Source organism: Stegodyphus dumicola, chromosome 8 (genome assembly GCF_044657685.1).
Source record: "Stegodyphus dumicola isolate Sdum_Otavi_A_Nest chromosome 8, ASM4465768v1".
NCBI classification, from domain to species: Eukaryota; Metazoa; Arthropoda; class Arachnida; order Araneae; family Eresidae; genus Stegodyphus; species Stegodyphus dumicola.
Genome location: NC_140775.1, coordinates 86112610 through 86127706, shown reverse-complemented (window position 1 = coordinate 86127706; position 15097 = coordinate 86112610). Strand labels below are relative to the sequence as shown.

At 35.2% G+C, this 15097-nt stretch overlaps 1 protein-coding gene across 3 annotated transcripts in view; it reads right to left on the bottom strand.

The window, feature by feature from the left end:
• LOC118188610 (uncharacterized) overlaps positions 1-15097 on the bottom strand; it is a 236205-nt gene that overhangs the window by 1589 nt on the left and 219519 nt on the right. For 2 of the 3 annotated variants that reach the window (XM_035359098.2, XM_035359099.2), the window contains exons 14-16: positions 14643-14810; positions 6591-6800; positions 4811-4914 (exon numbers count right to left, since the gene is read on the bottom strand). In XM_035359098.2, coding sequence (XP_035214989.1) covers positions 4811-4914; positions 6591-6800; positions 14643-14810 — 482 coding nt within the window. The remainder of the gene's footprint in view (positions 1-4810; positions 4915-6590; positions 6801-14642; positions 14811-15097) is intronic. The other variant, XM_035359100.2, reaches the window with a different exon arrangement.

The window sequence follows — 15097 nt, the reverse complement described above, 5'->3', positions numbered from 1 at the left end:
CGTTAAGCAGTCATACAGAGCATTGGTCTCAAACTCGGGGCTCCTGAAGCAATTTTGTAAGGCAAGCGAATAGATATTAGCTAAGCACTTATTGCAAATACGGTGCTCATAGTTTTAGAGACAAAAAGATTTGGACTAAGTTTATGTGCAGGACTGCTTTTGAATGAAAAAAGACAGAATGAATAGATTAATTAGTAGATCGTGTTTTTGTCGCTGTCTATTTGTACGCCAGGCCTGATTAGAGTTAGGCAGAAAATGCTTCCATGTTGGTTCAAACAGTAAATTTAATTTGCTAGCAGATAGCTGGTGACGCTTCAGTTTTCGGATTAAGATTAAAAGTAAATTATTTAGTGGTTAATTCATAGAATTACATGAAACGTATATTAATCTTAAATTTAAATATTTTAGCTGTAAACAAAATTGCATTTACAGCTATTAAAAACAACATCTTTCAGGTACCAGCCTACAGATTTCAAATGTAAAATAAGTATAAATTTAAATTTTTCGTTTGTATTATTATTACTGTTTATGATTTCTTTGTATTATTATTATTAGTCCAAAGGGGCAATTTGCCCAGAAAAACTATTAATTTCGTTTTGGCATTTTGCGTCTATTCACGTCTATACTATTAAAATCTGTGTGCCTCTGTCTGTTTGTGTGTTTGTAACATCATCTCCTCGGGAACGGCTGGGTGTAGAGCTTAGCGGAAGGTACCGTTGGATTCAGAATGCCCGTGGCTCGCCGGATTGACCATCGGCATCTTCGTGCGACTTTAATTAACCGAGATATTAATTAAAAACTGATTTTCTCCCTACATTTCCCTACGTTTTGCACTTTCTTTCACGGGTTTCCCCTATTTTAGGGATTTGGCCGAGTGCCAAATTCGTTTTTCTCGAATATCTGCGGAACGGCTCCGAGTTGCGATTCGAAACGCATATCCCCGTATTCGAAAAAAATCAACGAATCCATCGATACCGGTCCTATCTTCGTACGACAATAATCGGCGGAGTTATTAATTAAAAACTGCGAAAACGTTATTTCATTTTTCGGAGTGGCAACCGTCTCGGAATTAGCTGAGATAAAATTGCTTTTTCGAAAGCGCCGGGGGGATGACAATTGCTTCCGCTCGAGATTTGTGCTGGCGAAAGGTCACGTGTCAATTTCTTTTTTCTTAAATATCTATGGAACGGCGCTGAGTTGGAATTCGAGGCAGGTGTCTGCGGATTCCAAAAAATTCTACGAATCCAATGATACCATTCTCATCTTCGTAGGACGTTAATCAGCTGAGATATTAATTAAAAACTGTGAAAACGCTAATTTTCGGGCTTATTTTTCCGATTGCAACAGTTTCTTGAATCGCCGCAGATACAAATCAAGGTTATATTCTAAAGTTGAATAAAGCACGCGATTGCATGTTACCTAACTGTATTTTAAAAATATTTCGTTAATGTAGGCATTTTAAATAAACAGCTGCTTTTCACAATTTTTTTTTAATTTCAGGTTAGGATGATTGTCACGTTAATTCTTTTATTGATATTGAATAAAAGTTATTATATTACATTAAATTTAAATGATGACGTTCTTGAAGTTGTACAACTTTAATCAGCTGGGATATTAATTAAAAAATCTGAAAAAGCTATTTTTTAAAAATATGTTGTTATTTTTTTAATAATAAATTTGATTTTTTGGAATAATATATTTTTTTATGTTATTAGATACGTGCACTTAATTTAGATATTATCTTTTAATGCAAATGATATTTTAAATAAGTTCGCACCAATAAAAATTAAATTCACACTTTTTTTTTTTTTTTTTTAGATTAAAGATTTTTCTTTGCTCCTTTGAGATGGTATACGGTAACTTTCGAATCCCGGTGAGCAGGCAGGCTACACTCATGTTTTTTGTGATTTTGTCATATCTGTTGTGTATGCAGTGTCTTCTGGATGCATAAATGAATAAAGCTGAACTCTGGTAGTTCGGTCCTAATTTCGAATCCCGGCGAACGGGCTGGGTCCATGGGTGTTTGCGTGATTTTACGCATGTGCCTCGTGTACGCAGCATCTTCTGGATGCATAAGTGAATAAAGCGGCCGAAATTCGCTCAAAACCTCTGATTACTGGTAGTTCGGTCCAACTTTCGAATCCAAGCGACCGTGTTGGCTCAATGTGTGTTTTCGGGATTTTTCGCATGTGTAACGTGTATGCGGTATCTTCTGCATGCATACTTGAATAAAGCGGGAGCAGCCCGCGCAAAACTACAGAACACTGGTAGTTCGGTCCAACTTTCGAATTCCGGGGTACTGTACATAAAATTTGGTCGCATACGTGAATACAGCGCGCGGATACCGGGTAAAACCGCTGAACACTGGTAGTTCGGTCAAACATTCGAATCTCTGCGAGCGGGCTGGCTGCATGGGTGTTTTCCTGATTTTCCGCATGTGTATAGTGTATAAAGTGATTTCTGGATGCATATGTGATAAAAGTGGGCGCAGCCTGCTCAAAACCTCTTAACGCTGGTAGTTCGATCCAACTTTCGGTGTCGGCGAACGAGCTGGCTCCCCGGGTGTTTTCTTGCTTTAACTCATGTGTATCGTTTATGCAGTATCCTCTCCATGCTTATGTGCATAAAGCGGGCGCAGCCCGCTCCACAAAATCGCTGAACACTGGTATTTCGGTCCTACTTTCCAATTCCGGGGTACTGTATATAAAATTTGGATGCATACGTGAATACAGCGCGCGGATACCGGGTAAAACCGCTGAACACTGGTAGTTCGCTCAAACTTTCGAATATCGGCGAGCGGGCTGGCTGCATGGGTGTTTTCGTGATTGTTCGCATGTGTATCGTTTATAAAGTATCTCATGGATGCATACGTGAATAAAGCGGGCACAGAATACTGGTAATGCGGTTCTGGTAATGCGGTAATTTCGAATCCCGACGAACTGGCTGGCTCCATGGGTGTTTTCGTGATTTTACGCATGTGTATAGTGTATGGAGTATCTTCTGGGTGTATATGTGAATAAAGCGGGCAGAGCCCGCGCAAAGCCACATAACACTGGTAATTCGGTCCAACTTTCGAATACCGGTGAACAGGCAGGCTCCATGTTTGTTTTCGTGATTTTACGCATGTGTATCGTTTATGCACCATCTTCAGCATGCACAGCACGCGCAAAATCGCTGAAAGCGGGCACAGCACGCGCAAAATCGCTGAAAAATTGTATTTCGGTCCAACTTTCGAATCGGCAGCGGGCTGGCTGGAGGGGTGTTTTCGTGATTTTACGCATGTGTACGGTGTACGCAGTATCTTTTGCATGCACACGTGAACACTGTTTTGGGCGGGCTCCCGCCCAAAAGCGCTGAACACTGGTATTTCGGTCCAAATTTCGAATATCCGCGAAAGGGCTGGAAGCATGGGTGTTTTCGTGATTTTCCGCATATGTATAGTGTATGCGGTAACTTCTGGATGCATAGGTGAAAAAAGCGGGGGAAGCCCGCGGAATGCCGCTAAAAAATGGTAGTTCGGTTCAACTTTTCAATACCGGCCAAATTTAACATAGGATATCTTTTAAAAACGAACAATGATAAGCGGGCTTCAGCCCGCTCAGCTGGCGGGCTTGCCCGCTAGTATTCTATAAGCGTTGTTTCACTTTTCAAATTGTTGCCACCAAAAGTTATCGCCCTGTATTATAGTTAAAGAAATTAAATAATGAAGAATCTGCATGAATATACGTATGTTTCTCGCACTGTGATAAAACAACGGTACGTAGAGCCATCAAAATTTGAATAACGTAATCTTCCATAGAATATGGACATGTGGAAGCTCTAATTTGAATTTGACATTTGCTTCATTACCGATTTCATATTTTGTCACACTTCAACGAATTTTTGATTAATAAACTAAACGATTTCAAAGCGAGCAATGGTAGCACTGTACGGGGGGGGGACATTTTTATCTCCAACGCGCAAGACTCTATATCGGAAATTCTAAAGATATGCTATGCTCTTTTAAATATTTTGCGATATTGCTGTTGAATTGAATTTTATGATTTAAGTGCGAAGAACGTGATATTTAATTAGTAAAGGTAACACACAAAACGTTAAAAAATGAAAAGAAAAATCTGAAAGTTTTCAAATTTTATATTGCGCCCAAAAGGGAATTTTTTTAACGTTTTGTGTTACTTTTATTGATTAATTATCATGTTCTTCGCACTTCACATCAAATTCAATTCAGAGCAATATCGCAAAGTATTTAAAGACAGCAAAACAGCATACCTTCCAAGTATCCATGTTCGGTTGGAGAACTACGCTATTCAAAATTTGATGGCATTAAGTACCTACTCTTATGATTAGTAATCATCATCACTCTTATGATTACTAATCATAAAGAGTAGTTCTTCACAATGCGAGAAACGTTCATGCACATTCTTCATTATTTAGTTTTTTTAATATAATACATGGCGATAATATTTGGCGGTAATAGTTTAAAAAGTGATTTGCTATAATTTTGCAGATTGATAACCTGCAATGCTTAGCGAGAGCATAAAAACCTTAATCCTCTTGTGCGACATTAAAATCTGAATTTTTTCGGATTTTCTTTCTTTTATTCCACTAGTTTTGCGCTTACAAATATTTCTGGTGTTTTTATTATTTATCATACAATTCATATGCTGGAGAAAAGAGGCATAGATCTGAAAAAAAAAAAAAAAAAAAAAAAAAAGGCAATAAAAATCAGGGCTATCCTCGAGATTATTTTCGATAACTACTGGATTCTTTCAAGCATTACTGGACTATAAACAGTTAATTATACACTTACAGACATCTGTTTACTGAGGCTATCTGCTTCCCTTTTGAGTTCTTCTTGAGAGTGACGCAAATGATGACATCGTTCAGATAAGATAGTTTTCTCACTTGATTGTTCTGATCAAGTAAAGAATACAAAACATTTTATAATATATATGTGTATAATAAAAGGTATATAAATTGTACATAATTTCAAAAGCCTATTTCATACATATTTGTTTCATTACAGGAATTTAGACATTTGAGCATTATTTGATAAATTCATCATTTTTATTCCGTCAGGATAATTTTTGGTATTAGAAGAAAAAAAATGAAAATCATTCTGAAATGCCAAATAACAGAATTAAGAAGTCAGACAGAAAAAAAAAATGTATGCTTCTTGGATAGAAAGTCTAGTATTTTTCAATATTTACCAAATCTATGATTTTTTGTAAGGCATAGCTCCAAATCAAGAGCATTTCTTATTAATACATTTTCCCTTCTGCATATAAACAGCTTTATAATTTAGGCAGTTTAGTTAATTAAAATCGTGTTGCTGTCTTACATCTCAGTTGTATTTGTAACTACATTAAAGACACCAAATGCTTTAGCCTATGAAAATTGAACCCAATTAAATGCTCTCAAACAACAGAAATAGAACATTTAACTATATTCAGCAATTTTTATCCGTCTCATGAAAAAAAAAAAAAAAAAAAAAAAAAAAAAAAAATCTCCTCTTTATTGTTAAAATGATTTATTCTTTCAGTTATTATATATTTTAGGTAATACATCATATATTGTCATATTACATTATGTACTTTATGTTGGTTAATTAAGAGTATGTATGCAAAGAACAAGGAAATTAGATTTAAATTCAAAAAGTTAACCGTGTTAAGGAATCCACAGTTTTCATTTAAAACAAGGAATATCTTCCTTCTTTATATTTCAATAAAGTATTTTTCATGAATGCATTGATTTGAAACGATCAGCTGTTTGTTGCCAGTGATACCTTATTTATTACCCAGTAATTCTTTTGAATACAATATTAAAAGGAAAACTCGAACTTAATAAGGTGAAATAGCTATCGAAATTGTGATATGATATAATATAATACTGAATGAATTTGTTTATGAATTAAGTTCCTAATCAATTTAATATTTCTTACTTTCACAGAAACTTTACAGCAAATATGACACTGCAGATTTATAATTTATAATTGTCTATATGTTGCCTTATTTTATTACCAAAATGACTTTTATGTTTATAAGTACCATTGTATATATCTCAGCAGTAATCATATTTTGCTGAAATGCAAGACAATTTGTTAAAACGTTAGTAATTTTGATTAACAATCAAATTTTTCGAATATGACAGGAAAATAGCATTTGCATAAATTTATTTTTGTATGTTACACAAAATATTTATAATTCTAGATAGTGCTTATTAAAATTACGTATTGCACTTTAATGCATTTAGATATTAATACCATTAAAATTTAATAGCATTGCTTCTTCTGTCTAAATTAATAATTTAAAATGAATTTTAACAAAAAATATCAGCCATAACCTTAATAGCTAAATAGCATACTTATGAAATAATAAATATTTATTTTATGCGTTTGTGATATTTCATAAGTTTATCACTGCACTCGTTTAAAATTATTATAATTATATTATCATTCATCAATAAAAGAACATCTAATGTTATTTTAAAATTAATTACAGACCGAAATTTCTGTTTCTCGAGATGAAATTAAATGGGAAAAAGAAAGAAATATGTATGTACGAATTTTTTTTTATAAAACTGGTACATACCATTCTGATGCCTATAAAAAGCTTCCATGATTGCTTCTAACCCTGGCCAATTGAATGAATTCTTGAGAACTGCTAAAGATTTGCTTTCAGTAGCACTTCCCAAGACAGTGAGATCTACTTGTGTGCTGACTGAATTGCAACTAACTGTACGATTGTTGGTAGCAGAATCATTCAGTCCACTCTGAGACTGGGTCGTCAGCATATGATTGTCTGCAAGAAAGCACAAAATGTGATTATTCAAGTGACAAAAAAGCTGCTTCATTAGCATAGTAATTATTCATAAGAGACTATTTCGATCTAAATATACTTAACAAGATGAATTATGCAATTTTCGATTTATTTAAACAGTTCTATTAAAACATCTTACCATCTAATGACATGTTAAAAATATCATCCTCTCTTTCTTCAAGCATGCAATATTCAATTGTCTTACAGGAATAAATGCGTTTCTAGACGTCTTTTAAAAATTTTGTCATTTAGTGCCAGGGACAGAAATTCACTGGGGACAGAAATTTCACTGGGGACAGAAACCCAAGATTATATACCAGCATTCACTTGTTTCATGCGTTCTATGAACGTGAAAGGAGATCTTTCAGAGAGATTAGGAGTCAAGGCACACAAAAACAAGTGTACAACAACTTACATACAAGTGTGCAAAACTTAGGCAACTTTTCAAATCTTGTCTGCAATTTCGCAAAATAACTGGGATACACGAAATTCATACTACAGAGGCACAATGTACTGCTTAAAGGATGATGAAAGTATTATATTAAAAGAAAATGAATAAGACGCATACAGTACGGAACAAACAGAAAAAAGCTTTATTGACAGAACTGGCATTGGTACACAAAACTATCTGGCTAAGAGGAAGAACAACAAACCAAAGAAACTTAGTAGGGTATATGACTTCCCCGAATAGCAGTCATTGCCTTCCATCGTCTGTCACTAGTCATCACCATATTATCAAACAGTTTTTAGAGTAAAAGTTCCCATTCTTCATGGAGCATCTGTTTAACTTGTCGGGTATTCTCTGGAGGGTATAATTGTGCTGCCAAGTATCTCTCTCACACATGTTCAGTGGAATTTAAATTAGGGAAACACGATGGGAATCTATTCTGAAGATATCTTCCTTCCAGGAGCTACTCAAGAGCATGAGTCCTATGCGGCCAAGGAATCTCATCCATAACAAAGTTGAGACCAAGGGTACCCCGGAAACACATGGGGGAGAATAACTTCATAACATTAACGATCTCCTGTAACTGAACCTCTTTCGAAATTGTGGAGCTGCGTCTGTCCGTTTATCATAAAGCCTTTCTGCACAAGAACGGCAGGACCATCCCAACAGTCTCTTTCCCTGATATTAACGGGGTAAAAGCATGTCCTTACCTCTTTCCATATCAGCCGACGCTGAGAATCACTTGTCAGAGTTTCTCTCATGTTTAAACTCTCATGTTTAAACTTTCATGTAAACGACTCTCATGTTTAAAGAGGACGTAATTCCTTTGCCGAAGTGTCCAGTCTTTGCATTTTCTATACCACTGTAAATGGTGCCGTCAATCGGTTGTTTTCAATGGTTTGCAGCTTTCAGGAAGGTTGGTGAATAAGCCACCTTTGTGAAATCGTCTGGTCTCAGAAAACGGGACACCTGTCGTTCAGTTGCCATGCTCAACTGTTGAACAATGTTGCCCGCTGTCTGATATCGTTCTCTTTTCACCTGCAGCGCAATATATCGAATCATAGACAGTCACCGTTGTTTTCCTTCGCCGACATCATAAATCACCATTGTTTTCCTTGGCTGATCATCACCAACCTATCTTACAGCTGTACCTGTGTTCAGAAGGATTTCCAAGCTCGTGAAACAACACATTGATCAGTTCCAAACTCTTGGGCGACAAACTTCAAATAATACCCTCAAGCTGGCCAATCATTCTACGACGTATAAAAGCGTCCCGATGTTTTCTTGTAATCATATGTATTCAACTTTCATATAACTTGAAAAGAAATTGACTTTGCCCCAGACAAAGCGGGAACAGGACTTTGTTGTACCTTACTTCAACCCATATCATTACTCTCAGTGCATTTTCATTATTCTAGTATTAGCGCATTTATACTTGGGAAATAATTTTCAAGTCCTCATCGCAAGAACACAATTTCTTGATATGCAATTTACTACATCTATGTTCATTAAATTTCAAATTTATTATGCATTTCCCATACAGCAAATAACATTTTCATGTTTGTTTAACTTAGAATCTAAGTCGCGTAAAAGCGCTTATTCTTCTATTTCCACCCAAAGGCCTCAGAGTACAGCGCCCACCCAAGGGTCAAAACTCATAGCGGTTGATGCCTCAAGAACCATCAGCGATGTCCGATGTCTTGTAATCATAATGCATGTACAATCTAATTTTTACTTGTTGAAGAATGCCTGGAAATGCGCTTTTCTTTCCTCCTCTGACATTATGGTGCTCTATCTGCATATGAATCACCTTTCTACCTGAGTTGGCTTTTCATTGCACTGATCACTAAAAGCTCTTTTCAACAATTTCATATTGTATGTTGAAAATTGAATTTATAGTTTAAATTTCGCACATTAGTATAGAATAATAACCTTATTCCATAAGCAGAAAAAAAAAAAAACATGTAGTAAAAAAATTCTTAACAACCTTTTGACAAATTTAAGTAATATTTAAGCGTAAGTACAACTTTGAATGATATACAAGTAATACTCATGTAGCTTTAAAACAATCAAATTAAATTTTAATGATTTTATTGTAATTTTAGCATAACTTACATATTTTCAAATGAAATTAAATGAATCAATTCAATAAATTGGGGAAAATGTGAAGTCAGAATACACGGCAAAGGGATCTTATTCCACAATTCTATATTCCTTCTATTTTTGTTGACACAAAAAGTATTTACTATAAAACAAATAAAAACTCCGTATGGTAAATTCCAAATAACGAAATGTCTGAATTCTGTACTTTTAAGTGACGGCCAAAAAGTTGCATTTAAAAAAGTTCCATAAATTTTAAATGCGACCTTTTAAGAAGCTTGACTGAATTTCCATTTTGTAAGATAACCCATAAGGTTAAAATAGCATATACAGTCGTTAAAATAGCATATACGTGAGAAATCAGCACTATTGAAGATTAAAATCCACTTGAAAGCGGTGCTAATTGAAAGCAACGAGTACTGTTCAGTCGAAAACGAATCCTGCTTTGCTTAAATATTCACAAATTAAATGGAAATTCAAGATTCACACACGTACTGATAGATGAAATAATTGTGTAAGAAAGATACGATATTATCGCTTGGAAAATGCTAACGCATAAATTGAACGATAATCCTTTTAACGCTATTTCTGAATATAACGTGAAAAACATCACAATAGCGTGTAAGTTTTTTAAAATCATCAACTAAGAGTTAAGATTTCAGTTATCCTTGTATTGATTTCATTTCTAGCACACGCCCATTCTCATCTCATTGCGTATGAATTAACATCACGCAGATTAGCTTAATGTAAAAGTGCATGATCAAAAGCTCACTTCCTGATCGATCGAATAATTCATCGCTAGTGCTGTTAGTTGGTCCTGCTTACAGATGCTGAAATTCTTGCTGTAATCATTTTTCAAATTAGAGAATGGGAATGAGTTTGTAACGTTTAAACATTTTATAAATGTGTCCTACATCTCTGCTGTTTTGTCTGTTCCACACGAATATGTAAATAAGAAGAATTTTAAATACGAATAATAAATCTGAGTTTAAGAGACAGGTCTGCTAACTTCAGCCATTTGGCAGTGGACCTCTAAGACTGCCAGCTGTTAGCGCTACAGCTACCCAGTCGTGAATTTTCCTCCACTCGAAAATTTTGTTACTTCCAAATCCAGATGTTTAGGATCTAAGTTAAATTTTTGACTGTAATCTATCAATTATTCTAGAAGCGGAAGTTAAGTTTGCTTGTTACAGTACTTCTAACTGAAGTAGATTTTTTGTTGTATTACACTTTTTGAATGGCGGGCACTATTTTGTCTTTTTTTTCCCTTACATTGGTCACCCCTAACACCGTGGGGCGGTGACCATTTTATTGTCGAGGCACCTAATAGGCGGCCACCGTTACCTTCTATGAAAGGACGGACAGTTACAACCATGTCTTCTCCAGGATTCGAACCCGGGCCCTTCGGTATCGTAGTCGGCTCCCCTAACCACTATGCCATCTGGGCGGCTGTTGTATTTATTTCCTATTTTGAGTTCCTATTTTGACAGATGAAGACGGATCATTTGGCAGTCTAGAAAGTTAGATTACAGTTCAAATTCCGTCATACTGAATTTAATCTAAAAAGTTCTCGCTTAAACTCATAAAAAGTTATCGATTAACGGTAAGTGAGATTTGCTTAATCTATTTTTTGTTAGAAAAATGAAAATTGAATGCTACCTCCACTTCTGTAAACCAGAGCTTTCTGTAACTGTAAATAGTTACTGTGTATTAGCAATTCTTCAATACTCTTTGTTCAACTTAGCAATTTAAAAAAAAATCTTAATATTAAAGTCTTCACTACTATAGACTGTTACTTTAAAACAGGCACTTCAAGGCCGTTGTCAGAATTACCCATTTGCGACCGTAACGCGTGTCGGCATCACCGCACAGAACTTTTCTCCACTTCATCAGTGTTGCCAGAAATTTTTCAACTAAAGTAGCAGGAAAAGCATCGAAAAGTCGCAAAAAGTTGCACATGACGTCATAGTTATGCATGTTCACATGCCATCTGACGTCATCACAAATTCAGTTCCGTAAGTTACGGATTGTAATTTGATTCATAGTCATTTGAATTACGTTATCTTAGTTTTGACGAAAATTTTAAAACTATATTGCTACTTGTCCATTGTTTAAATATTCATTTTTTCTTTTAATTAATTTTCAGTTAATTTAAGGTTTTTATTACTAATGCTTTAATGCTTTCTTCTAAAAAAGCTTTTCTGTCGCCAAGCCTTTTCCTCTTTCAAGACATATGCAAGATAAAAATATGTAAACCAGATTTATAATTTAATTTATCAAAAGCTGCTTAATTCCTCATTTTTAATTAGGGTATTTCCTCTCCATTCTAAAAATCATAATAACTTTTCTGGATCATTTCTAGATCAGTCTGTGGCTTGCGTAAATTAAGACGTAATGCTATTATTTCCTGTTTTAAAATCACGTAATGCTTGCGTAATGCTGATGATGTAGCTTCTTCGGAACATGAACTCAAAATTTCGAGAATTAAAACCTTTCTCTTAACAAGCAGTCTAAACAAAAACCTTCTATTGGTAAGACTCCATATTGGATAACTGCGCACTTCTTCTACCTCTGTTTCTGCTTGTACACCATTTCGCTCTGCCAAAAATGTGAATGTTCTTGAATAGGCACGATTAGAGTATCATGTAAATTGTGGCTGCAAATACAATTGAAATGTCTGGTTTTGGTCGAAGCTTTCGTTGAACCTTTCTACAGCTACATTGCTTATTGACAAATTTTAAAGATTAAAAAAATTAATCAATTAAGCACGTGACAACACCAACCACTGGTACAGAAAACTGTGTGCACCTGCTCTGTGGTCTCAGGATTGCCAGAAGTATATTTTAGCTTAAATAACTTTAAATAACTTTTTTTTTAATTTATTATAAACCTATTTTATCAGATACGTTATTTTAACATATAAGCGCTTTACGATATGTTAAAAATGTTTAAAGTCGCAAAAATTAGTATAAAAAATGATAGAGTAGCAAAAATTTCGTCAAATCGCATACAGATAAATTTTAGTCGCAGAGGTTTGACAAAAGTATCATATTTGCGAAAAATTGCAAGATTGGGCAACGCTGCACTTCATTTAAGATGTGTCAACAAACAAAATGTTCAAGTCAACATTTATTTGCGCGGTTTTCATGAAGCGAACAGGCTAAACGGAAATTAAATGAAGGAAAAAATTTAGCCGATTGAAATCGTCTACTGCAGTCGTCGTTCCCATGGTTATGAGACAAGTCAGGTAGCAGAAAATAACTTTTAAGTTCCTGTTTTAAAATCACAGACTACAGTGTACCAATAATAAGTTTCAATATTTTCAAATCACATGCGGCGATACATTTGGATAGATGTACTGAAGTTGGATAAAAATAGTGGTAACACATCGATAACTCTGAAAAGACTTATTATCATACGTACAAACACTTCCAATCCCTCAATATAATTTCCTACCACCGCTATCAAATTCTGTCAAATTACAAAAGGCATCCTACACCGTCAGTTTCGCAGCGACTGCCCTGAAACTCGGATTCCGGTGTATATTGTTGTGTTGTGACTTATCTCATCTCCCTTGTCTGACAGTAACATCAGAACAAGCCCACGAAATTCATCGTGGCAAGGAGAGCAAGACTGCGCCTGTCGTTGGCAAGATCCTTGAGTACCCTACAGGTGACAGTACGACTTCGCTCAGTTCCGTCCCCAATTTTGAAGGAAAGCATCCTGGGGAGATGGATCCGAGAGTCTTCCACCTCTCATTCCCTATCACCAACCTCTCGAGAGGATTATCTGCTCGCCGCATATTTAGAATGCCCCACGCCGTGGACCTTTGATATTGCAGTAGGCTCCCTAATCATTATACTGTCTGGGAGGCTTATGAATATGACCTCTTCGAAAAAGTGAAAGAATCATTACAATAGTTAAGAGAAGAATATCGTACTTTAGTGTTTCATAATGGAGTATCAGCGGATGTGGATATGCTGATGGTGTATGACGCCTTCAAATAATATGCCAGGAAGTGACGAATTTGACAGAAGATGATATTGGGGAGGTAATACTTTTTTTATAACTACCGTCAAGCTGCCATTACTTTACAAACCTTTATTCAAAATGTCTCTTTGTGCTAAATGTAGTAATTTCAGGAAAATCGCATCTAGCGCAGTGGTAAGCTGTGTCCAATCGGTGATCTGATACCATCCCAGGAAAGCCCAACGCGAGGGTATATGCAGAAAATCAGCACCCATTTCAGGAACTACAAGCTATATACATTTCCACCATTTCCACTCGCACCTTATACTCCTTCCCCCCCACAAAAAAAAAAAAAAAAAAAAAAAAAAAAAAAAAATGCTCGGCATTATACATAAATGTAAGCAGTATTTTTTTTCTCTTCTTATGGATAGACACGTGCTCTTTATGCATTTATTGAGAATAGCTAAATTCATTAGCCAGTTAACCAGCTCGTCACTGAGAACGAAGCTCGGCGTGCTTTATAGGAAGCTACCGATATTACACCAGCGAGAAAAGGACAAGAAAATACACACGCAACCAAGATTTATGTGAGAATTGAACTGTACCTTTCTCTTTAGACGAATAGTTAGCCTCCTCTAAACACTATACCATCTAGGGAGGCACATGTTTGAACATCAATAAGAACTAGTGTCAATATTTTGTATAATATGCAGCACGAATTCACAAGGTGTGAAAAGACACCCGCCATTAAGACGGGATATATTTTTTGGCGGATAACGAAACATTTTGAAACATACTCTTTTGCTTGTTATGTAATTACACATATACCTATCATTGCCAATTTATATATAATTACCAATTAATTGTCGATAATTATATAAGTTCGCTTATTATTATTTCCTTATTATATTATATTATTTTCCTTATTATATATTATTTATTATTTAGGAAACTCTTTACTTTCTTCCTTGTTTTCCACAGTACTACTCGTATACGCATGTAGGATATGATAATAGCATGATATATGTCTGATTTGTGAAATATAGATCTGCAGAAAAATTTCCATGAGGTAGAGAATTTGTGTCGCTAGTGACCTATTGGACACCATGCAAAATACGTTTTAGCATTTTTTATGAATTGGAGAAGTAAAGCTCGCGTAAAATCGAAAAGATTCAGTTACAACAGAACACGACAAAACGAATCAAAAGCTCTATAACTTTTTTTAAAAGAATAATGTTTTTAATCTGATGCAGCATCTTATATTATTCTTTAATTAAATTATAGATTTGATGTTTCACTGCACTTACGTTTGGTGGGTGGCTTCGGTTCGGCAAACCTCCATTCATTTTTCAAGCTGTGCCCCCTTTTGAAGGAGTATTTGTTGAAAGACTTGTTCACTGATGAATGCGACTGAGCATCTTCTATCGAAGGTGGCAACGCGACGTCGCTTGATTCTGCAGTAACGGGGTAAGGCACTATTGAAGATAAATGAGTAACATTACAAATAGAACAACCTTTCCAACTTAACGTTTTTCAGTCTACAATATTTCCTCATTAAATATATTGTCACACATGAAATTTTATTATTTTAATTGGCAAATGAACCAGTTTTTAATCATTGATCCTTAATTTCTTATACTACTAACGGCTCAAATGTGGGAACATTTATGATGGCTCATATAGAAACCAACCCACATTACTGATCTAGGTTAAGGATGAATAAATACACAAAAGCCATCAAGAACGTCTATGAACTTAGTCA